At 40.3% G+C, this 24,674-nt stretch overlaps 1 protein-coding gene across 13 annotated transcripts in view; it reads right to left on the reverse strand.

The window, feature by feature from the left end:
- BDP1 (BDP1 general transcription factor IIIB subunit) overlaps window positions 1-24,674 on the reverse strand; it is a 59,660-nt gene that overhangs the window by 18,712 nt on the left and 16,274 nt on the right. For all 13 annotated transcript variants that reach the window (XM_075137980.1, XM_075137979.1, XM_075137968.1 and 10 more), the window contains 16 exons: window positions 20,888-20,964; window positions 18,706-18,850; window positions 18,462-18,538; window positions 17,706-17,865; window positions 17,193-17,275; window positions 15,750-15,981; window positions 15,069-15,247; window positions 14,128-14,344; window positions 11,742-11,929; window positions 10,980-11,190; window positions 9,362-9,477; window positions 8,414-8,633; window positions 7,683-7,870; window positions 4,050-4,266; window positions 2,791-3,008; window positions 1,410-1,803 (listed from right to left, as the gene is read on the reverse strand). In XM_075137980.1, coding sequence (XP_074994081.1) covers window positions 1,410-1,803; window positions 2,791-3,008; window positions 4,050-4,266; window positions 7,683-7,870; window positions 8,414-8,633; window positions 9,362-9,477; window positions 10,980-11,190; window positions 11,742-11,929; window positions 14,128-14,344; window positions 15,069-15,247; window positions 15,750-15,981; window positions 17,193-17,275; window positions 17,706-17,865; window positions 18,462-18,538; window positions 18,706-18,850; window positions 20,888-20,964 — 2,922 coding nt within the window. The remainder of the gene's footprint in view (window positions 1-1,409; window positions 1,804-2,790; window positions 3,009-4,049; window positions 4,267-7,682; window positions 7,871-8,413; window positions 8,634-9,361; window positions 9,478-10,979; window positions 11,191-11,741; window positions 11,930-14,127; window positions 14,345-15,068; window positions 15,248-15,749; window positions 15,982-17,192; window positions 17,276-17,705; window positions 17,866-18,461; window positions 18,539-18,705; window positions 18,851-20,887; window positions 20,965-24,674) is intronic.

The following is a 24,674-nucleotide window of genomic DNA, read 5'->3' on the forward strand; positions in this document are numbered from 1 at the left end:
ACCTGAACCAAAAGGACAAGGGCTGGAGATTTTAATGGATATATGTTTAAACTTTTTTTAACCCATTATTTGAGTTGTATGCTATAGTAAGTACTACAGCAAGAACAACATGAATCAAGGGAAGACAAGCCTCACAAGAAACCAGGCAAGGGCAGTAGTGACCAACCTGAACTGGCTTTGGCAGCCAAAAACTCAACACAACATGCCACTTCTCCTGAGCAACCACCTAATACATGGAACCCAAGGCATGGACTAATATCAAACGATATTTGATGGACATTTTAAGGAGTGGCCTACAGACCAAGGGAATGATACCCATGTATATATCAAAGGACAGGAAGAGAAACTGTGGTTAATAAGGATGTATTGGATAGTGTGGGACCTGAGCATGACAGACATGGTATGAAATAAAGGGTGAAGATTGTACTGGGCATGGCTGGGATGAAGTTAATTTTCTTCATAATAGCCCACATGGTGCTGCGCTTTGGATTTATGACTACAACAGCATTGATAACACACCAGTGTTTTTGCTGTTGCTGAACAGTGCTTGCACAATGTCAAAGCTTTTGTTTTCCTAGTCTTTGCCCCAGCAAGTAGGCTGGGGGTGGGCAAGAGGTCAGGAGGGTGCACAGCTGGGACAGCTGACCCAAACTCAACAAAGGGATATTCCATATCATAGGATGTCATGCTCAGCAATAAAAGCTCAGCGAAAGGAGGAGGAAGAGGAAGGCATTTGTGGTTATGGCGTTTGTCTTCCAGCGTAACTCTTATGCAGGCTGAAGCCCTGCTTTCCAGGAAGTGGCCTGCCAATGGAAAGTAGTGAATAAATTCCTTATTTTGCTTTGCTTTCAAGTGCAGCTTTTGCTTCACCTATTGAACTGTCTTTATATTAATCCATAATTCTTCTCATCTTCCTTCTATTTTCTCCTTGTCCCACAGAAGAGCAGAGTGAGCAAGCAGCTGTGCGTGTGCCTGGCCGCTGGTCAGGGTCAGCTCACCACACAGTTAAAGTTTCTTGGCGAGGGGGACACCACATACAAAAGTATCTCCCTCATTCTCCCATTTCCTAACATTCAATGTAAAACTGAGTGCTCCATTTGTTCCATCTTGGGCCTCAAAACATGCAGTAAGCATGGTAGTCTGTGCCTACATTCAACCCAATAAACTAACTGGTGAGCATCCTGCAGACATATATACAGTTCATAAACATAACTGGACCTTAGACTGATGTACTATTTTGTTCAAAGCCAAGTACATGTGCCAAGTAACATCCCTGCTAGTCTCAACGCCATTCTTGATGAACTGAACTAAATTGTGATAAAACCCAAGTACTCAGAGATGCAACTAGAATAAAAGCTGTTTAAGCAATCAAAACAAAAGCACACATGCAGAATCCAGCTACATGATACCTCTTCCATGGTTTCCTCTATCTGAACAGAAATAGGTTTTGGAGATCGAAGACCTATAGGAACAAACACTGGAGCTTTGTTTACTTCGTCTGGTGCAAAGCATTCATCTTCATCATCAGGCTCAAAGTCATCTGCCTCCTCTTCCTCCTCCTCCTCTTGAGAAGCCCGGAGGGTCACCAAGGTTATCTTTGAGCTTCTGTGCTCTTTCGCAGATTTCTTTCTATGTGCAGTTCTCAAATTTTTGCCTCTGGTAACACTCAGTTTAACTTCTTGCCGTTGATTCCCTTTCTCACTGCAATCAGCCTCACATTCAGAGGCAGAAGAAGCAGCAGTTCTTAGCTCCGAGACATGTTTTGGCAGCGCTATCCGTTTTGATGACCTTCTGGACTGCCTTCTAAAGTACAGAACAAAAGCATCTTTAAAAAACAATGAAGTCCAAGATATTCCAAAAGAGAGGGGAACCACAAATTAAAACAAACTTAATGAATAAAGAAGGATCATTTTGACCAACAATACAATCTACTTACTTCCTAACGTATAGTGACAAAAATGCATCCACATACCATTTAATCAGAAACCCCAGTTTCTTCATGTTTGCACAAAGTACTGATTGTAAATGTGTATTAGGCAGTTTCAGAGTGTTGGAAAGCTGCACAATTAAATTTACAAGATACAAAATTCTTTGATTAGAAAAGTATGAATTAATTCTCATTTTGAGGGACATGGAAGTCACATGCTTTTTACATCATGGGAGCATTTCCAGTTCTCCTTTGCTAAAGCTATACGAGGAGCCCCAAACTATGATACTTTAGTTGATCAGACTAATGTTTAGAAACTAGAACTGTTAGATGATAACTAAGTATCTGCTCTGGTTTCTCAGACAGCAATCTCTTCAATAATCAGCTGCTTACTGTTTCCCTTCTCAAAATGACGGGCACGACCACTTTGGGTACCAAAAGTAATTCCAAACTTCCCCAAAAAACATCCTCCTTGGTAAACTGGTGGGGAGGGGAAACAAATAGCAGCAGAGGACACTTCCAGCATGGAGTTTATGTTTAGGTAAATCCTACAATCCCTGTGCCCCCAATATGTGTACTTCAAAGTCCTCTCCTTTAAAATCAGGAATTCCTGTTGAAACCAAAGGTGGACCCTAGGATGGGTTGGTCGGAGTGCTGGCTGCATTCATTTTATGAGAGTGCACGCAGGGTAAGAGACATAGGGATATCTGCATGCATCTGGTAGAGTTCAGAGGAAGACACAAGGACTGACATCCTTTATATGCTCACATAACACACTGCAGAACTATGGCTAATAATTAAGTTTTTAAAACAAAAGCCAAAACCAATCAGTTGAACTTACAAGCCAAAATTAGTTGTTTTACCTTGAAAGATTGTCTGAATTTTTTTCCTCAAAAGTTGAAAGCTGAGAATCATCTTCTTGTTCTACTTGACTCTCACTCTCTGACGATATCTCCAGAAGCTGGAGTCTACTATCCTGCCTCATTCTTTTACAAGATGTTTCTTCAACAGAGTCTGTAAAATTGTGTTTTCTTGTACCGTCTGAGAAGGATGCAGCTTCCACTATGTTACTGGAGTTTTGCTGAACAGAGGAGACAATTACTACCATATTAAGTGCCAAACATTTTTAACTGGTTTTGGTGACAAAAAGATTTAAAGGACCAAGTTTGAGGTTCTGGAAAACATATCCAGCTGTCGTCTCTGATAGCTTAGGACATTTTTCCCCATTTTCTTTAATTTCAGGCTCTATAGCAGAAGTGTCATTAGATGGTATTATCTCTGATGCCTGAGTTCTCAGTGCTGCTGCTAGTTAACAGACCAAGGCCACGCTCAACTTAAGAGCAGCAACTCTTCAGAAGCTGGAAAGATGAATCATTTTCTAAAACTACCTATTAATTCAAAGAACAATTTGAGGGAAAGAAGAATTATTTTCTTCTGCCCTGGGAACAAACTAGGAAGAAAAAACTACCATAGTTTACATAATAGCACTTAAATATTATTCAAAACACACACAGAGAGAAACATATCCCAGAACATAAAAAACATCAGTAAGCACAGTTCTGTCAACTATGGATGCTTGCCTAAAATAATATGTTAACTGAAAGATTTTTGTGATCCATCTAGAAAAGCAACACCAGATAAGCTTGATTCAGGTATCACAACTTTAGACAGAGAAGGAACTAGTTTGGAGTACGTTAGGCCTGTTGGGCGAATTTAAGCAGAAGGTCTGAACTTTGTTCACATACATTTCAACTTACAAGTATACTTATATGGATTTTAGGTAGTATCTGATGTTAGACAGCTGCCTTAATTTCCACTGTTCAATGAATAACAGACATTAAATTAATTGGTAACAGTGTTAGCATGTATTTATGATAATGCAGACTTCTGACCATATAAACTGTAAAACTTAAGACAACTGTGTACATTAAAAATTTCCACAGTTTTTAGAATCTAAGTACATTTATTCAGCATCCGTTCCAATAGTGAATTTAAAAAAAAAGAAAGAATCGCATTAACCTCTCACAGCCATATACTGGATTTCTGTGCCATCTACGGTTCTAAGAACTTAAACCCAAGAATTGAGGTATAAATTGGCTCAAAACACACGATCAGCACTTACCATCAATACACCTGTTTTTTCTAACACCAAACACACTTCTGCATTTCTATTCTCAGCGTTACTCTCTTCACTGTTTTCACCTTCTTCAGGATAATCTCTTTTCCTAGTAACTCTCATTAGGTTTGGCCTTGGGTTCCAGAGGGGTTCCCTCGCTTGATGCAAAGGTTTCGTATCACTCTGTTTACTTTCTTCTCCAGAACTTAATTTATCATTGGACCTACAAAAATATTTTTCAACTTTCAGTTCTTATGAACTACAAAATACACTCTACAAGTTTGGTTTACTATCAATTATTTAGTACTTCCAGCTAGAAATGAACTTAAGCGTTCTACATTTTTATTTAGTTAGCAGGTGAAGTTTGAAAAAATACGGGAAGGAAAAAACAATGTGAAAAGGAGATGACTGGCTTTTTTGCAGTAATGGACCTTTCCAATTACTTTGGAAAAATCTTTTGGAAGGAAAACAACCTTAAGAAGTCAGGTAGAGCAGAAAGTTTCAGCTCTACCACCATAGGTCCCAAAAATTAAGCAACCATAGGAACATTATATTCATTAATTCCAGTGCTCAAGGTACTACTGCTTTTAAACAGAACAAAATTCTTACTTCTGTTCAAGCACATTCAGATCAGTAAGACAGAAATATTGGGCTTTTAAACCCATGTCTCGTGAAAGGGCTAGAAGGAGGATCCAAGGAACGACAGGCCAGTAAGCCCCACCTCAATCCCTAGGAAAGTGATGGAACAACTAATCCTGGAAACCACTTCCAGACACATGAAAAACAAGAAGGTGTCTTGGAGTAGTCAGCATGGATTCACAATGGGGAAGTCATGCTTAAACAACTTGATAACCTTTTACGATGAAATGACTGGCTCGATAGATGAAGGGAGAGCAGTAGATAGTGTCTACCTTGACTTCAGTAAGGCTTCTAACATCATCTCCCCTAACATCCTCATAGAGGAGCTGATGAAGTATGGGCTGGATGAGCAGACAAGGAGGTACACTAAAAACTGATCGAAATGCCAGGCTCAGAGATAGGTGATCAGTGGCACAAGGTCTAGTTGGAGACCAGTAACTAGGAGTGTACCCTATGGGTCAATACTGTGTTCAATCCTGTTCAACACCTTCATTAATGATCTGGATGATGGGGAAGGGTGTACCCTCAGCAAGTTTACAAATGACACAGAACTGGGAGGAATGGCCGATACATCAGAGGGTCATGCTGCCAGCCAAAGGTACCTGGACAGGCTGGAGAAATGGGCTAACAGGAACCTCATGAAGTTCAACAAGGGGAAGTACAAAGTCCTGTACCTGGCGAGGAACAACCCCAGGCACCAATATGTGCTGGGGGCCACCCTGATGGAAAGCAGCTTTGCAGAAAAGGGCGTCCTGGTGGACACGAAGATGAACTTGAGCCAGCAATGTGCCCTTGCAGCAAAGAAAGCTAACGGTATCCTGGGCTGCATTAGAAGCGTTGCTAGCAGGCTGAGGGAGGTGATCCTTCCTCGCTATTCAGCACTGGTGAGGCCACACCTGGAGTACTGTACTGGAGCGCCCAGAACTGGTCATAAGACAGAAATGATCATACTGGATAGGGTCCAGCAAAGGGCTATCAAGGGTGAAGGGACAGAAGGATCTTTCCTATGATGAAAGGCTGAAAAGAACAGGGACAGTTCAGCCTGGAGAAAGAGAAGGCTTGGTGGCAGTGGGTGGGGAAATCTCAATGTATATAAATACCTGAAGGGAAGGTGTAAAGATAGATGGAGCCAGGCTCTTTCCCCTGGTGCCCAGTGAGAAGGACAAGAGGCGATGGACACAAAATGAAACACAGAAGGTTCCTTCTGAACATCAGGAAATACTTTGCTGTAATTGTGATTAGTTTGCTATGTTGTCAAATTTTTTTTTTTCATTTTCAGAGTGATGGTCAGTGCTCTCTAGGAAAATGATTTAAATACTAGACCTGGAAAGTAATGACAGCTGATACTGCCTAAGGAGTCTGTTATCAGCTTCATCCAATTAAAAGGCAAAGAAATGGGCTAACAGGAACCTCATGAAGTTCAACAAGGGGAAGTGCAAAGTCCTGCACCTGGGGAGGAACAACCCCAGGCACCAATATGTGCTGGGAGCCACCTAGATAGAAAGCAGCTTTGCAGAAAAGAACCTGGGCGTCCTGGTGGACACCAAGTTGAACTTGAGCCAGCAATGTGCCTTGGCTGCAAAAAAAGCTAATGGTATCCCGGGCTGCATTAGGAGAAGCATTGCCAGCAGGTTGAGGGAGGTGATCCTTCCTGCCTATTCAGCACTGGTGAGGCCACACCTGGAGTTCTGTGACCAATTTTGGGCTCCTTGGTATGAGAGACATGGACATACTGGAGATAGCCCCTCAAAGGGTCATGAAGATGGTGAAGGATCTCTCCTATGATGACAGGCTGAAAGAGCAGGGGCAATTCAGCCCAGAGAAGAGAAGGCTCAGGGGGATCTCTTCAATATCTATATAAAAACCTAAAGGGAGGGTGCAAAGAGGATGGAGCCAAGCTCTTTCCAGTGGTGCCCAGTGACAGGACAAGAGGCAATGGACACAAAATGAAACCAAATGAAGGAGGTTCCTTCTGAACATCAGGAAATACTTTTTCACTATGAGGGTGACCAAGCACTGGCACAGGTTACCCAGAGAGACTGTGGAGTCTCCATCCTTGGCAATACTCAAAAAGCCATCTGGACATGGTATTGGGCAACCAGCTCTAGGCGGCCATGGTTGAGTAGGGGGATTGGACCAGATGATCTCCAGAGAATCCTTCCAACCTCAACCATTCTGTGATTCTGTGAAATTCCGCGATCACAGAAGCCAAGACAACTGTAAGGTAAGGCCCTTGTCTTGTTAGCACAAAGACTCTGGCATATGATTTCAACGTAAGTTATGGAAGAGATTTAAAGCACAGGCTCAGAGACAGATGGGAACCAGAAGCTAATTTTAGAAAACAGCAAAAGTAAATTGATTTGAGGCTGCTCTGTAACAGTTAAAATTGAGCAAAAGGTAGGTTATAACATACAACCAGTTATATGTTATATATATAACATACATGTTATATATAACATATAACCCAGAACTACTACATGTAAATGGCACTATCTGCCTCATATTGCACATACATAAAAAGTATTCCCTCCCCCTCCACCAAAGAACCAGGACACTGCACATCGTTGCATGAACTTCTCCTGCTGGAAAGAAAAAGTGAAGAGACATCTTAGACAGCAAGCTCATTTTATGTTACTCTACCACTTCTCAAATATAAGCGAGTGCAAATGGCACTGCTCAGTCTTCCTTTCAACAGTCCAAAGTCATAGTGTACCCCAAGGATGTATTACTGACAAATTCAGACAGCTGAACTCTGATTACTTGCTGCTTCTCTCACCTGCAAAATACCTTCTAAAAAGGAAAACAGCCTTGAGAAAAATTCTGTTAAAAATTCTTATATTACCTAAGGATGCCACCTAGTGACTTTCACAGCATGTAGCACATAACAACCATTACAGCTCAGAGCCTGCACTTCAAAAAGCAAGTGCTGTATGAAAACAACTGGACAAACACACGAAGTTTTTAATGAGCTTTTTTTACTTTGTCAACAGGGAACTTTACCTTTCTATGGTATGCTGAATGCTTCCTATATCATCTGTAGATAGACGTTCTTCTTGTTCTCCCTTGCTGTGGCAGTCAGGTGACTTTTTAGAGGAACAGAGTGTTTCTGACTTCATACTTTTTGGATTTATGTCTAGATTGTCATTCTTGGCCAAATTCCCCACGAACAACAATACTTCCATGTCATCCTTAGATTTGAGAAAAGAAAAAAAACCAACAATATTAGCACAAAATACATCACCTGTAAAATAAAGCATTGCAAGTTACGATCAAGACATTAACCTGAGACAAAACTTTGCTTAAAAAACTTCAGGTAGTTTATGGCACTTATCACTGTTACTTGTTCCTTTAGAGAAGGTACTTATATAATAAAAACAGATACTATAACCAATATAGTTTTTCATGAGCAACCATCACAGAGTTCAGAAGAAGTCCAGCAACAGAAATCTGGCATGCAGGTAACTATTCACATATCGTGAATGTGACTGAAATTTTGAAGTTTAAGTGAAGTCTTTAGATTTATTAACAGAAGCCTATATATTATCAATGTGTCATTAACAGAATTTTAGAAGACCTCAAATTAGGGTGCAAATATTAAACAAAAATGTAATTCTTACTAGGCCGAAATTCATTTATGCATTTAAAACAGCTTATTTAGATGTCTTAAAAACACCTGGTACAGAACCAAGCATCAGAAATTATAGTCAGAAATATGTGAAAAGAATTCTCACTTTTGAGAAAAGAGGTTCCTCAGATTCTTCTGCCACAGGAAGATTCTCTCCTTTATTTGCTTCTTCCTCAACTGGAGCAGCAAGTTTTTGTGCCACTGGAGATTCTTTTTTGCTATATGCTCTTTCTTGGTTTGGTCTAGCTCTCTGAGACCCATTCCTTATGAATTGTCCTTGTTTCAGAGCACCCAGCTTGCCTTCTTGGGAAGTGGATTTTTCAGCACTAGTGAATTTAAAGCAAACAAACAAACAAAACCAAAAAATTATGTCACTTGACTTTGGTTGGGAGGGGAAAAAAGCAATTCTGCATTCATTAAGTTTTGAATCAATTCTTACACAAGACAGAGACTGATACACTGTTTTGTTTAAAATCAAGAAGATTATCTTTTCAAATATGTATTTCTCATTTTGGGCATTTATGGTTAACATGTGAGAAGGAATAACAAGATTTCTTTATCAAGGCATTTTTAACATCAAGAAAAAAGTTGTGTTGCTAACCATACCAACATCAAAGTATCTGCAGTGTAATATGCTTATTATTTTATTATCTTATTTTAACAAGAGCAGCAGTAAAATAGAAGAGCACACATGGGATCAATGAAAGACAGACGTCTGTTTGCAAGGTTTGTATCTGTTACATGTATGATTGCTGTATATGCAAATACAAACCCAATAAAAGAAAAACTTGATCAAAAAGAGCTATAAGCTTATACAGATCAAGTATGTACCAGATAAACAATGACAAGTAGTTCAGCTCAACAATGACAAGTAGTTCAGCTCAACTAAAAATGTGCTCTGAAAACATGGGAAGAAGCTGCCGGTAGGCATTGAAAATTAAATGCTAGGGAAAGACAGAGAACAAGGAACAAAAGAATTAACACTTGCAAAGGTGTCTCATTATGCACCAGATGAAAGCTTTTCAAATGCAATTTTGCTGAACTCTAACCTCACCTGCTTTGTTCACACAATATGTTTTCAGAAACACTGGGCACTTGAGGCACCTCTTGCTGTTCCTGTTCCTCATTGCTCAATACATCTGCTTGACACAATACAGCTTCGTTTTCACCCTTTAATTTGCAATAAAAAAAGTATGAAGCAAAAGAGAATCAAGCAAGTTTTTAAAACAGAAGTGTATTTTATAAAAAAGCAGAAGTGTATTTTATAAAAAAGAAATATGAACTACAGATCTCTCTGCTATTTTCCCAATCTAAATCAAGAAAAGAATTACATTATATTTATTAAAAGTAATCTACCTGAGCACATAATTCAATTTATAAGCAAGCAGGAACAGAAGTCTCTGTCCTGGGCTACCTAGAGGTAGGCTCTTAAATACTATATGCACCCAAGCATTATGGGTAACAGTTTTCTATTTAGCATTCAATCAACTCTCTATTACATGGAGCACTATGGAAACAAAATACTTTGGCAAACAGAAAAACCTTTGAAAACTGGACACTGCAGAGCATAGCACAGACACACCCCAGCCACTATAACAACCTCAGGTTCAGAAGGGCTTATTAGTTTTACTTCTGTATTTGCAACTGGTTCCACAAAGAAGGCACTCAGCACTCTAGGTCTGAGGCAGCTTTATTAGTGCAGAGGAACATCAGACCTGCTGTGGTTCTACACATTTGCACAGCACAGAGCAGATGTATGTGCATGGTCCGCAGGCCACAGGTCTAGAATAGCCAAAGCCGAACTGCAAGCAACTGTCTCAGCTAGGGGGGAGCTGACACTGTGGCACTGAGAGGGAGACTACAGATGCAGTGCACTCATGCTCCTCTCTGGGAATGCAGCACACGAGTACTCCAAGCTAGCTCTACACAGGTTGAAGAACAAAACCAGCTATAACCACTCCAAAAAAATGAGTCACTCTTACAAAGCTTAGCTACGTTTGAGATCTAAGGCGAGTCTACGCAGGGACAATTCATGCCCACATCCATGACATGATTCATGAGCAACCCACAAAACGGTTAGAGGGTTCATCATACTATAACGGCTTTTGAGGATTTCAGTACCTGTTACAGTGCCTAGTAAAGTGTCTGTGGCGACACACAGTGTATGTGAATGACTAAATTTACCTATGTAAAGTAGAGGAGTGTCAGGCACTGTAGTGGTGAAGCCAGTCAAAGCTTAACAAATTAATAAGACCTTATTTTTACAGAAGAATGGCTACCCTCTGCCTTCTCTTGAAACTCTATACTAGATTCCTCAACAGAGACTTCATTCATCCAAACAGGAGAGATGAGCAAAATAGCTAATTTTTATATATTTATGTATTGCAATATAAAACACATTTTTATTTATTTATGCACCTTAAATATGCATAATACAATCAGAATCAGATCCTCATTTTCCAGAAGACATTCATAGTACAAGTTGTAGACTTCATGGATTTCATACCTGCAATACCTCAACATACCAGGGATTTGGGGATTTTTTTTCATCTAGTATGGTATCTCAGCTTCAGGGAATGCAACTTAAATGTTCTAATTAAACTTCATAAAATAGAACTTGTAACTTGGAACCATACTTTTGAAGGCAAAGTGCTTATTCTTACTAGACTTACCATGACAGTATTGGCAGACTCATTTTTCTGCAATACCAACTGCTCTGCTTCAGGCTTTTTCTCCCTCTCATTTTCTGATATTTGTAATTCCTTCTTTCCAACAGCTCTTCCCAAGTTTGGCTTGTACCTCTGGAATCTGCTCCGCACTAACTCGACAGGTTGAAGAGGTGTTTGTTTACTTTCTTCTTCAGTGGTATTTCTGCTATCAATGCTAACTCAGATAGAAAAAAAAAAAATCCAAAACTTAATACAAAAGCATGCCATTAACAAACACAGGTTCATTATATGTACATCTAAAAAACAGTTGAGCTTTTAGAAGAAATGATGTCAACGTAAAGTTCTGCTTAGTGTAATTTATAAACACTGCTTTGTTTCAGCAAAAATTTCAAAGCACTGGTCTCTTAACTACTTCCACAACAGACTTAACTAACTTACTGGAGGCATTAACTTACTGTCTGCTTATTAGTATAAAACCAAAGTGATTTTCACATGGTTTCTCCAATAAGCAAACTAGTATTCCTCCGCTTACATGAAATGAATCTAGTGTTTCAGATGACAAAACAGTTGTAAAAGGTATTCTCATTAATTTAATGCTTAGCATAGAAGTAACTGGAATTTTAGTATTACTAGCGTCAAAACTATGAGAACTGAGATTTCATTTCAAAGATTTTCTTTGCCAGTTAGCAATCCATTGGCACAATTATTTCCTTTTAAAATACCTTCATTGTTACAGTCAAGAAACAAAAGTAGCTAAGCACTTACCCTGCATTAGTAGTTGAGATGTCATCTTGGTTAATTTCAGGTAGACAAAACTTGAGTTCACCATCCTCTGATCTTGAAAGTGTCTTTGAGGACTTATAACTTGGGCTTTCAGAAACCTCCTGAGACCCAAGTGACTTCTCCTTTCCTAAGGATTCCAATGGTTGCAGGACTTCATATTTTCCTGCTTTCTGAAAAATGTAAATACCAGAATTGGAAAAAGTCATGATACTAAACCAAAAGAAGACACTATATACACCGATCCACAAAGTTCGGTACTAATCACTCTCTGAAGTGTTTCCCATAAAAACCCCTCTGTAATTGCTCACTAAAAATTTTCCAGTCTTTCCAGGCCAAACACATATTTGTCTCTTTTAAACAAAATAGCTTGAAATCTAGATTTCATCTTTCCCATGTTCTAGAATACTTTTCTTTTTAAACTGTGAACTATACAAGGCCACCTCAGGTCAGAAAGACATCTGGACACATAACAAGAGATACAGAATGGATGTTATCTTTTTCTCCTCACATACTGTCCTGGTTTCGGCTGGGATAGGGTTAAATTTCTTCCTAGTGCTGTGTTTTGGATTTAGTATGAGGAGAATGTTGATAACACACTGATGTTTTCAGTTGTTGCTAAGTGCCCTCCTAGTCCAAGGACAGCTCCCGTGCCTACTGACTGAGCTGGGTACACAAGATGGGAGGGAACATAATCAGGACAGCCAGCCTAGCTGGCTAATGGGGTGTTCCATACCATGTGACGTCATGCTCAGTATAGGAATGGTAGGCGTGATCCAGGAAGTACCGATCGCTACTTGGTTATCGGTCAGCGCGGGTGGTGAGCAATTGCATTGTGCATCACTCATTTTGTATATTCTATCATTATCATTATTATTTTCCCTTTTCTGTTCTATTAAACTGTCTTTATCTCAACCCACAAGTTTTTCTCACTCTTACCCTTCCGATTCTCTCCCCGTCCCACTGGGGGGGCGGGGGGAGTGAGTGAGCGGCTGCGTGGTATTTGGCTGCCTGCCAGGTTAAACCAGAACAGTCCTTTTTGGTCCCACCCAGTGTGGGGCTTGAAGGGTTGAGATAACAACACATCTGACCCGAACAGGTTAAAACAAATTTGTTATAAGCATTCATTATATCGGTTTAACAGTCGCTGGTCACAATGTTGGTTTATTTGCTCTCAGAGTTGTTGGATCTGTTCGTGGAGTTTTGGTCTGTAGCACCTTATTGGCTGTCTATACCGCTGATTATCAGTATTTATGTGGGGTTTGTCATCTCTGGGAAATGGATTAAGGTCATCGCTTTGCTATATTGTGTGACGCTGGTTTATGTTATGATAAAATTATTGATCAGGAGCCTGTATTCAGCACTGACGTCATTCCTGTTCTTCGGGAGCTATCTTTTGGAAACTATTAATAATTACACTTTTTACCCCTTCTCCTTGGAGAGCCAGTTTACTGGGGAGACAGCTTCCTTCACCTTCCCCTTCTCCTCCAAGCTGATTACAGTAGCTCTTGAGGATTTTGAATATGCTTGAGATACTCAAACCAGCGTGTTCCTATTGCTATGTCTCCTGAATGTGTTTCAGGTCTTGTTTGAGGTTAAACAACTATTTAAGAATACTACCCAGAGATCTGCCCTGCGGCTGGATAGTTATGAGTGGCAGGGTGTGTGGGATAGTATGGGCAAGTGCCTAGGACAGTGGTCACCTCCAATGTTTTGGAGCTTCACCCCTGAACAAGTGCAGAATCCTGAAAAACTAGTAAAATATTTGGAGAAAGCATGCTGTCATCCTGGCAATTCCAGAGAAACACAAATCACTGCAATGTGCTGGGGCCTGGCCCATGCCTACCGAGCCCTGTTCAACACTATTCAGAACCCTCAAGAGGGAGAGAAGGTCTCCGGATCTGATGACTGCGGCTACTCCAACCCCCGCGACGGGCACTGCGGTTACTCCAACCCCCGCGACGGGCACTGCGGCTACTCCAACCCCCGTGACGGGCACTGCGGCTACTCCAACCCCCGCGACGGGCACTGCGGCTACTCCAACCCCCGCGACGGGCACTGCGGCTGAACCAGAGGACCAACCCTTGCCAACGGTATCCGTAACCCCTGTACAGAAGAAGAAATCTTGTAAGCGGAAGTCAAGTCATTTAGAAAGGGATGATGGAAAAGCAGGCATTGATGTCCAGTGCACGTGGTTAAACCACGACCCATACAACCAAATGGAAAGCACAGGAGTTTTCATGTAGAAAATTTGAGCTTTTGAAAAAATTGTTTCAAAAGAGATTAACTTGTATTTTTTAAATCATCAGTCTTTCATTTCACAAACCCAAAAGCTCAAATATAATTAAAATTAAAAAAAAAAAAGCCTTACATCTGTATCAGGAAGGATGCTACATTCACTGTCACACTGTGTCGAACTTTCTTCCTTGTTGGTATCTTTCTGTGATACACCTTTATTATTTACATCCAGCACTTCCTTTCTACTAGTTGTCGTTCTTAAATTTGGCTTTGGTCTCTGAAATCGACTCCTCAGTAGCCGAGCTGATGATACAACAGTTTTCTCCTCTTCCTTCTGAGGACCAGATTCCCTATAAAAACAAACAAGACAACAATCAAAGGCATGGGACAACAGTGGTTTTCCAAGTCATGCATGAATACTTTTATGTAGCTCTCCAACACAGTGGTCAAGTATAACAATCCTTAGCTTTCTTCGAGCAATAACAAAGTTACTGACATTGTGAAAAAAGATCCAATAAAAGCACACTGAACATCACCAAAACCTTGTGTATCTTATAAATAGGTGAGCAAAGATAAATATGCTCATAAAAAAATACGCCCTTTCAGAACAACTGCAATTTCCAGTCACACTTTGAGAGAATATAATCATTTTACAAATGTCTTTCTTTGTGTAATCATGTTTAAAACAGCACAGTAGTTTTATTTTTTTAAAGGACATTTTAATAGCAAACCAAACCCTATACTCAAGAATTTACATAAGCACATAGGGATGCACTGTTAGGACCTCTCTGTTAGAAGAAGGCAACCAGAGGAACTGAGCATCAGAAAAATGTATTTATTTGAAAACTGGACTCACCATCTAAAGATCAAATTGACATCCAACAGCATATAAATTTAGCGTTTCGAGCTCTTGGGATTTTGTTGTTTGTTTCATCTAGTATTGTCTTGATTAAACATCTCATTATAGATATAAAGCTTGTTTTTAATGCTGGAGTTGAATATAAAAGTGTAGAATACCTAGGGATGTTGATGGTTTTGAACCATCCCTTCTCTCCATTTAAAAAATAACCTTACCCTGTATTGAAATAAGAAACCTGTTTCAAGACATCTGACAATTCCTTTTCACTTTCATAGCTTTCTGCTTCTGAGGACTTTTCATGGGAACGCTGCCTTGTATGTATTGAGTTCATCTCAGAATCTGTAGAAACATCCCCTTCTAACATCACATTGCATGGCTGAGTGTCTTCATGAACCTAAAAGGAATAAAAGTTTCACTCTATTAACATGGAATATTTGCTTGACCTCTCTTGTAGAAGAGCAGGGGGAAAAGAAAGTTAATTTTAGTATCTCTTACAAAAACACTCAAAAAGATTTCTCTTGCTTCCTGTGTGTCCAACTAGTACCAGTAGATACTTTAAAAGTAAAAATTTGTCATTTTTCTATATATCTTCTATCTAAAGTGGTCTCTTTTCCAAGAGACCTTTTTCCTCTGCATTTCTCTTTTCAGATCTGGTATCACAAATAACACAATAAAGGGAGATATAATCCATCTATCCATGTGCACAGAACCCAAGTGCAAGCATGAGGAAATTCTATGACAATTCAGTTTATTCTGAAAGAATAAACAAAGCATGCAAAGGCTATGTTTACAAATTATGTGGTAAGTACCTAGATCTTTTTTACTAAAGGACCCAGTAAACTTCTACTTAGGACCCAGCAAAACAGTGTGCCTCAGCAACTGCTCAAGAAACTTACATTTTTGAGGCATGGATCATTGTCTTCATCCCTATGGTGTATCACACCTTTTTCTACTTCTTCACCTTCAGTTTTCTCCTCTTCAGGATCTTTTTCATCTGTCAGGTCTTTTTGCCTTGCAACTGTTCTTCCTAGATTTGGTTTTGGTCTCTGCACTCTGCCTCTCTTTAGTGGTGTTGGTTTCAGCACATACTGTTTGCTGTCTTCTTGTAAGCCAGCTGTTTCATTAGACCTGGAAAAATACGTAAGATCCATAAGTACACACCACATCTGAAAGTGGGAGGAGTCTTAGAGAAGTGATTTTTTTTCTTTTCTTTTTTTTTAAACAGTTATTAACATACACTTATCTAAAATGGAGCTATGCATTACTAACTTCATGAAACAATAAAGTTAGAAGTTTATCTGCTAGAGACTGAAAAAGTACCTGACAAGTTTAAACTTATGTTTGCCCTGTTCTTTTTCTTTTCCCACTGGAGACAGGATACCACACTAGACAGACCTTTTTCTGACCCATAATGGCTCTTCTTGTATTCCTATCTGGTCTAGAGGCAGATGGACCTAATTTAACGAAGGGTTAAAAATCATAAACATTCAGAAAATACATCAATAGCTTCATGATCTTACTAACATAAAAACATCAGATGCACATTATTACAACTATCAGATACTTCTATGTCTTTTTACCCTGAGCACTAAGTTACATAGCATGTTAATGAAAGAAATAACTGCTAAAGTATTTTTCTGCCAGATTATCAAACCCAGTTTACCTCCCTCCACTCTCTTCAACTATCGCCCTTTAAAAACAGAAGTTTGGGAGTTTTTTTGTTACTGTTGTTGCTTTGCTTTTGGTTTTTTTTGTGTTTTTTTTTTTGGGGGGGGGTAGCTTTTTGGTTGTTTTGTGGGGTTTTTTCTTTTTTTTTTTTAAATAATCTCTCCTGTAAAACATATTTCTCCTCTTACACTGCAGCTGCCATTTCTCCACTGAAGAGAAATACAAGAAACACTTCTTAATTAACATGTGCATTAAGTAGCCCACACATTGGCATTTATTCCCCTAATACCAGATGCCTAACACTTAGCTACACTTTAAGAGCAAACACTTATTCCTATTGTTTAAATACTTAACACTTTCCACCACTGAAACAGATGCATTTCGGTATTAAAGCTAGTGGAGAAGGCTCATTTGAGTCTTCAAGGGACTAACTTCTCAGGTTTTTTGCATTTATCACGACTGACATCTCATTTAAAAGCACTGCTTTAAAATCAAAAATGTTTAATCTATTTGTTTCATGAGTTAAAAAAAGATTCCATTTTTTCCTCTGCCTCATTGCAGAAGTTTCTGAAGAAACTTCTATAATTACCACACTATGTAATACTACCAGAAGTGAGAAGGATGGCAAATTGCTGGAAAGCAGCACGTCTTCTCATTTCTCACATACTTACTGAGACACTGTCTCCAGGACTTTATCATCTTTTTCTGCAGCTTCTTCATGAGTAGCATCAGACCTATTACTTTGGTCAGTATTCTGAATAGAAATAGAACATTAAGACATTAAGTCTCTTACATTTATAAAGTACAGCATTACCTAACAGACCATGTAACTGTCCATAACAGGATGCAAAATGGATTGCTTATGACACACACAGACAATTACAGGGTACATTTCACATAGTCAGAAAGGTGCAATAAAATCTATATCAAACAACTAAAGCTGTATTTGCTGCAGGACATGAAAGATTATTGCCATCTACTGTTTGTGTGACAAGCTCCCAGCTTAGCTGAGGCCTCTAAGCAATATCACACTGTCACTGCAGTTTAAGTGGCTCACGCCTGGTCATACTCAGGGGAAGAAAAGAAAAGAAAAAAAAGAAGGAAAGAAAAAGATAATATTGCTGTTGCATCCAGCAGCTTTTCAGCTAACACATTATCTCCAGTTACCTTACTCTATTAAATACCTTTTCAGTTTCTCCCTTAGGCTGTGGATGGGACATTTTATCATTTCCTGCATCTTTTCCAGGTTCTTCCTTCCTTCCAGATGCTCTTGTAACATTAGGCTTAAATCTCTGTCGACATCCTCTAACTATTGCCTTTGCAATTACAGTTTTTTCAGGTTCTCTGCACAAAGTATCCACAACAGTGAGATTTACTCCATAATATTCACGTTTATGTAATATTCAATGACTTGCACAGCTTTCTTTACTGGAATTGGGTTGTCTTTGGAAGAATTTGCACAAAATTACGCAAGTTTCTTCACACGAGAACCAAACTTTGTTTAGTCTTACAGAGTGTGGAAACTCAATTTATCTAACGATAAATTAAAAATACATGAAGTTATCACACAGGGGAAGAACCTAACTAGACTGCATACCACAGCTGCTTCTGCAAGTGTCAGAAGCAGAGCTATTAGCTGGCAACTGAGAGTGGGAAGAAGGCGAAGCCATAGTTATCACTTCCCTCCCTTCCTCCTCCCAAATTCCAAGAATAGATGGTACTTCATAAAGTAATGCTTTCCTCAACTTCCCAGAAAAGAAGTACATACCTTCTACCATAGTACCACTTGATATCATCCAAGAAAATGCCAAAGTCAAATTTACGGTTTATACTAAAACTTCACAATTGCTGTTGTCTTTTTGTAACAGTACTATATAGAATAAATTAACAACTATAGTCAGTTAATTCCAGGAGACCGGAAAAGTGATCTCAATACTTACTCAGATTTTGTATCCAAATCCATGTTCTCTACTTCTGTGGCTTCACTTCTGTTTCTTCTACTGTCTTCCTCAGAGCCCTGGAATTGAGGCAATGAATATTACTCTTGGACAAGCGTACAGATACTTCAGAGGCAGTTCTCAGAATAGTACTTATTAGACTGTAGCTGGTCCACAGTATCAGCATTGGTCGAAACAGATACAGCATCAAGAGCATAGCATATTAAGCAACGTTCCTCCTTCTGACCTTTTTATCTGTATTCACAAGGTTTGGAGAGGAAGTCTCAGCCTCCATTTTCTCTTGGGTTACTGCTTCTCTCCTTCCAGATGATCTCACTAAATTGGGTTTAGGTCTTTGCAAGCGCCCTCTATCTGCTGACTTTTCAGTTTTCCTTAAGATATAGAAAGACGTGATATATATTATTACCAAAGAGAAACTTAAAGTCTTATATGGTCCAAGATGTACTTCAAGAGCACCACAGACTGCATGGATAATGCAGCAAGACAATAAACTGAAAAAAATTATATTACATCTTTCTGATATTAGAAGATATCTACTACTTAATGCAAAGAATGTCAAATAAAACTTAACAACTTTGCTGGCTTCCAGTGAAATCTGCTTAAAAATATCTGAAGGAAGTGTTTCTTGCTGTTAAATAGATAGGAATACCTCTTCTCCTAGGGATTCACAATTGATGTCAGTGTGAACAGGCTTACTGATTTCAACAGAAACCACAGAAATCTGCTCCAAAGTAGAGCAGATTTACTTTATATACAGAATTTTGCATCTGCCTCTCCTGTCCCTCCATCCCATTTCAAAGCTATCCCACTCACAGAACTATGACCTGCTGTTTTCAACCACCTTGTCCTACTGCCAACATCCACACATTATTGAAAAATGGGGTACATACATCAACCTCTGCATCCTTAACCATTGCAACAGAGTGTCCTGGGATTCACACACTCTTTGACAGAGCTCTACAATTTATCACTAATCTTCAGATTGGGAACACTCTTTTCTTACACTCTTCCTAGGACAGGACAAATAAAGCATTGACAGTCTTTACCATAACAGTGAGCTGCCTTCAACAAGGGAAAGACAGAACCATGAAAAACAATTTAGCATTAGCTAGTAGCCCATCCCTAAATCACTTTTAAAAATTCTATCATGGAATAGGAAGTTGCTGATCACACAAAAATGGAAATTTAAGACTTGTTTAAACACCGCTGCTCAATGACAGCAATAAGTGTAAGAAATAGTCATAAAGATTAACTTCATAAAGGAGCGAAGGTAAGACAGAGACAGCTTGGAGTATCTTCTACAGAGGTCTCAACTTAGATTCTTGCACTGACTTCCAAAAAGCAAGTTTCCAATTAGGAAGGTCCAAATACACCTTACACATAATGTGTGCAGCTAATAAGCTCTGATGGACAACTGTAAATTTCAAAGAATACAGTGAGGCCCTTTTATTAAAAAAAAAAAAACAACAAAAAAAACCCCATCAACTTTCACAATCAAGGTTCACCCACAAAATGGCAGAACTTCTTCAGAGAAATCTCTCATTCTTGCTGACTTGTAGAGGGACTAGCTTTTTTCTAAGCTTAGTTAAATCTTCCTCCTCATTCCCATGTAACATTTTAAATCTTAGTCAAAGCATTGCTCCTCGGTGATCAAAATTTCTACCAAAAAACGTCATTGATGTGCTGCATTTGGCTGGGATAGAGTTAATTTTCTTCATAGTAGCTAGTACAACTAGTAGGGGCTATGTTTTGGATTTGTGCTGGAAACAGTGTTGGTAACACAGGGATGTTTTAGTTACTGCTGAGCAGTGCTTACACAGAGTCAAGGCCTTTTCTGCTTCTCACCCCAACCCATCAGCGAGTAGGCTGGGGGTGCACAAGAAGTTGGGAGGGGACACAGCTGGCACAGCTGACCCCAACTGACCGAAGGGATATTCCATACCACATGACGTCATGCTCAGCATATAAAGCTGGGGGAAGAAGAAGGAAGGGGGGGACGTCTGGAGTGATGGCGTTCCTAAGTAACCATTACGTGTGATGGAGCCCTGCCTTCCTGGAGATGGCTGAACACCTGCCTGCCGATGGGAAGTAGGGAATGAATTCCTTGTTTTGCTTTGCTTGCATGCTCAGTTTTTGCTTTACCTATTAGGCTGTCCTTATCTCAAGCCATGAGTTTTCTCACTTTTACCCTTCCGATTCTCTCCCCCATCCCACCAGGAGGGAGTGAGTGAGCAGCTGTGTGGGGCTTAGCTGCTGTCTGGGGTTAAACCACGACAACTGAATATGGAAAAAAGTTATCATGATCTACCGTCTAGTCCAACCTACCGTGGTCAATCAGAATTATATCCAAATTAAGTAAATGCAGGTTTAGCTCAAGTACAACTGTAAGGTAAAATAATTCTACTTACATGATTTCAGACTGAGAATCACTTTCTGATGCACTCTGCTTTTCATCTGGCCTATGTAAGTCATGTATGTCTTTGTTCTGAGTAAGGAAAAAAAAATGTTTCAGAAATGAAACGATAAATGTAGAAGAACTCTTTGCTGTAATGTAAAGAAAAGCAGAAACAAGAACAAGAATCACAGAATGGTTGATGTTGGAATGGACCTCTAGAGGTCATCTGGTCCAACCCCCCTACTCAACCACGGCTGCCTAGAGCTGGTTGCCCAATACCATGTCCAGATGGCTTTTGAGTATTGCCAAGGATGGAGACTCCACAGTCTCTCTGGGTAACCTGTGCCAGTGCTTGGTCACCCTCACAGTGAAAAAGTATTTCCTGATGTTCAGAAGGAACCTCCTTCATTTTGTTTCATTTTGTGTCATTTTGTGTCCATTGCCTCTTGTCCTGTCACTGGGCACCACTGGAAAGAGCTTGGCTCCATCCTCTTTGCACCCTCCCTTTAGGTTTTTATATAGATATTGAAGAGATCCCCCTGAGCCTTCTCTTCTCTGGGCTGAATTGCCCCTGCTCTTTCAGCCTGTCATCATAGGAGAGATCTTTCACCATCTTCATGACCCTTTGAGGGGCTATCTCCAGTATGTCCATGTCTCTCATACCAAGGAGCCCAAAATTGGTCACAGAACTCCAGGTGTGGCCTCACCAGTGCTGAATAGGCAGGAAGGATCACCTCCCTCAACCTGCTGGCAATGCTTCTCCTAATGCAGCCCGGGATACCATTAGCTTTTTTTGCAGCCAAGGCACATTGCTGGCTCAAGTTCAACTTGGTGTCCACCAGGACGCCCAGGTTCTTTTCTGCAAAGCTGCTTTCTATCTAGGTGGCTCCCAGCACATACTGGTGCCTGGGGTTGTTCCTCCCCAGGTGCAGGACTTTGCACTTCCCCTTGTTGAACTTCATGAGGTTCCTGTTAGCCCATTTCTTTGCCTTTTAATTGGATGAAGCTGATAACAGACTCCTTAGGCAGTATCAGCTATCATTACTTTCCAGGTCTAGTATTTAAATCATTTTCCTAGAGAGCACTGACCATCACTCTGAAAATGAAAAAAAAATTTGACAACATAGCAAACTAATCACAATTACAGCAAAGATTTTATGGAATCTATCTATTGAATTAAGGTAAAAGCCTCCTGCATAAAAACATTATTTCTCTACTTTATTTACCTCTTTAATAATATTAATAGAATCATGTTTCACATCACTGGTTGGCTGAGTATTTCTAGTTTTAGGTCAGTGATTATGTTCATATATTTTAAAAGTAAATTAACCACAGCAGGCCAAGAGGATTAGAACTGACATAAAAGGTCTTTTGAAACTACCAGTTTTAGAGAGTATTATGCCTTCTTCTCATGTCAAACAGCCAGAGAGCTTAGCTACTCAGGCTACTGACACCACTATAATAGGCTGGTGTGTATAGCACATTGCCCTGATCAGTTCATTGATTTTTATAAATATTATTCCAACTAATATCAGGAGATTGTACTGTTATAACACTTCCAACTACAGGCATTTAGTATTTGCGAAGATCCTAAGTAGCTGATTTTCTATTCAGATGAAGATGTTATTTTAGGTAACAGAATCTAAAATAAAGGCCAAAGGGCAAATAATTTGACCGTCACATTAGGGAAACACTAACACTTAGAATTTCCTAGTCTCTCACCACAAACTTTAGCCGTAAGATCATTCTTCGTCTTAGAAAGCACAAGAGAAAGTAATTCATTCCCCCTCAGCAGAAGTCTTTAAACAGTATGGTATTAAGTTCCAAAAACGACAATGATGTAAGGATAGAAGGATGATTAGAGGAATGGAATTTCCTCTGTATGAGGAGAAATGTAGGATTAGGACTCTTCAGCTTGAAAACAATATTGTTGGAGAGAGGAAAAAGTGGCATTATAAACAAGAATAGCCTGGAGAAGATAAACAGGAACATCATAAGAATGAACAGGAACATAACAATGGAAGTACAGTGCAATTAAACTGCCAGGCATTAGGCTTAAAACAATGTAAAGAATACACTTGTTTTACTAAGTGAATAATTAAAGGAATGAACTCTCAACTATAGTATGCAATTCATCACAAAGGTACAGATAGATGCAAAAAAGCAGCAAGACAAACTCATGAATAAGAGGTGCATCAAGGGCTTCAAAAGAAGCCAGACACAATCTCAGGAAATTTCTAGACTGCTGGACCTGATTAGAACACACCTGAAGAAAGATCATTCAATCTTGGTCCAGTTTCTTGTATCTTTCCTGAAACACCTCATGGCAGCCAGTACCAGTGGACAAGAGTTTACACGGGTTTCCATTCTGAGGCAGTACAAACAACCCAATGCTCATCCTGCTCAAATCAGTGTCTAACATTATGCTAGTAAGCATATGCCAGCAAAATCTTGCTCCAAGGATTTACTGTTAATATTGTCAACTGCTTCACTTTTGAATAATTAAACTGTCCAGCTGTTTAGAATCATAGAATCATAGAATCATTAAGGTTGGAAAAGACCTCTAAGATCATCGAGTCCAACCATCAACCCACCACCAGCATGCCCACTAAACCTTGTCCCTAAGCGCCTCATCTACACGTCTTTTAAATACCTCCAGGGATGGTGACTCAACCACTTCCCTGCGCAGCCTCTTCCAAGGCCTGACCACTCTTTCAGTAAAGAAATTTCTCCTAATGTCCAATCTAAACCTCCCTTGGCACAACTTCAGGCCATTTCCTCTCGTCCTATCGCTAGTTACTTGGGAGAAGAGACCAACACCCACCTCGCTACAACCTCCTTTCAGGTAGTTGTAGAGCGCGATGAGGTCTCCCCTCAGCCTCCTCCAGACTAAACAACCTCAGTTCCCTCAGCCGCTCCTCATAAGACTTGTGCTCCAGCCCTTCACCAGCTTCGTTGCCCTTCTCTGGACACGCTCCAACACCTCAATGTCCTTCTTGTAGTGAGGGACCCAAAACTGAACACAGGATTCCAGGTGCGGCCTCACCAGTGCCGAGTACAGGGGCACGATCACCTCCCTGCTCCTGCTGGCCACACTATTTCTGATACAGGCCAGGATGCCGTCGGCCGCCTTGGCCACCTGGGCACACTGCCGGCTCATGTTCAGCCGGCTGTCAACCAGCACCCCCAGGTCCTTTTCCCCCGGGCAGCTTTCCAGCCACTCTTCCCCAAGCCTGCAGCGTTGCCTGGGGTTGTTGTGGCCGAAGTGCAGGACCTGGCACTTGGCCTTGTTGAACCTCATACAGTTGGCCTCAGCCCATCGATCCATCCTGTCCAGGTCTCTCTGCAGAGCCTTCCCACCCTTAAGCAGATCAACACTCCTGCCCAACTTGGTGTCATCTGCAAACTTACTGAGGGAGCACTCGTCCCCTCATCCACGTCGTTGATAAAGATATTGAACAGGACCGGCCCCAAAACTGAGCCCTGGGGAACACCGCTCGTGACCGGCCGCCAACTGGATTTAACTCCGTTCACCACAACTCTCTGGGCTCGGCCGTCCAGCCAGTTTTTTACCCAGCGAAGAGTGTACCTGTCTAAAACGTGAGCCGCCAGCTTCTCTAGGAGAATGCTGTGGGAGACAGTGTCAAGGGCTTTACTGAAGTCCAGGTAGACCACATCCACAGCATTTCCCTCATCCACTAGGCGGGTCACCTGGTCATAGAAGGAGATCAGGTTGGTCAAGCAGGACCTGCCTTCCATGAACCCGTGCTGGCTGGGCCTGATCCCCTGGTTGTCCTGGA

Source organism: Calonectris borealis, chromosome Z (assembly GCF_964195595.1).
Source record: "Calonectris borealis chromosome Z, bCalBor7.hap1.2, whole genome shotgun sequence".
Taxonomy (NCBI): domain Eukaryota; kingdom Metazoa; phylum Chordata; class Aves; order Procellariiformes; family Procellariidae; genus Calonectris; species Calonectris borealis.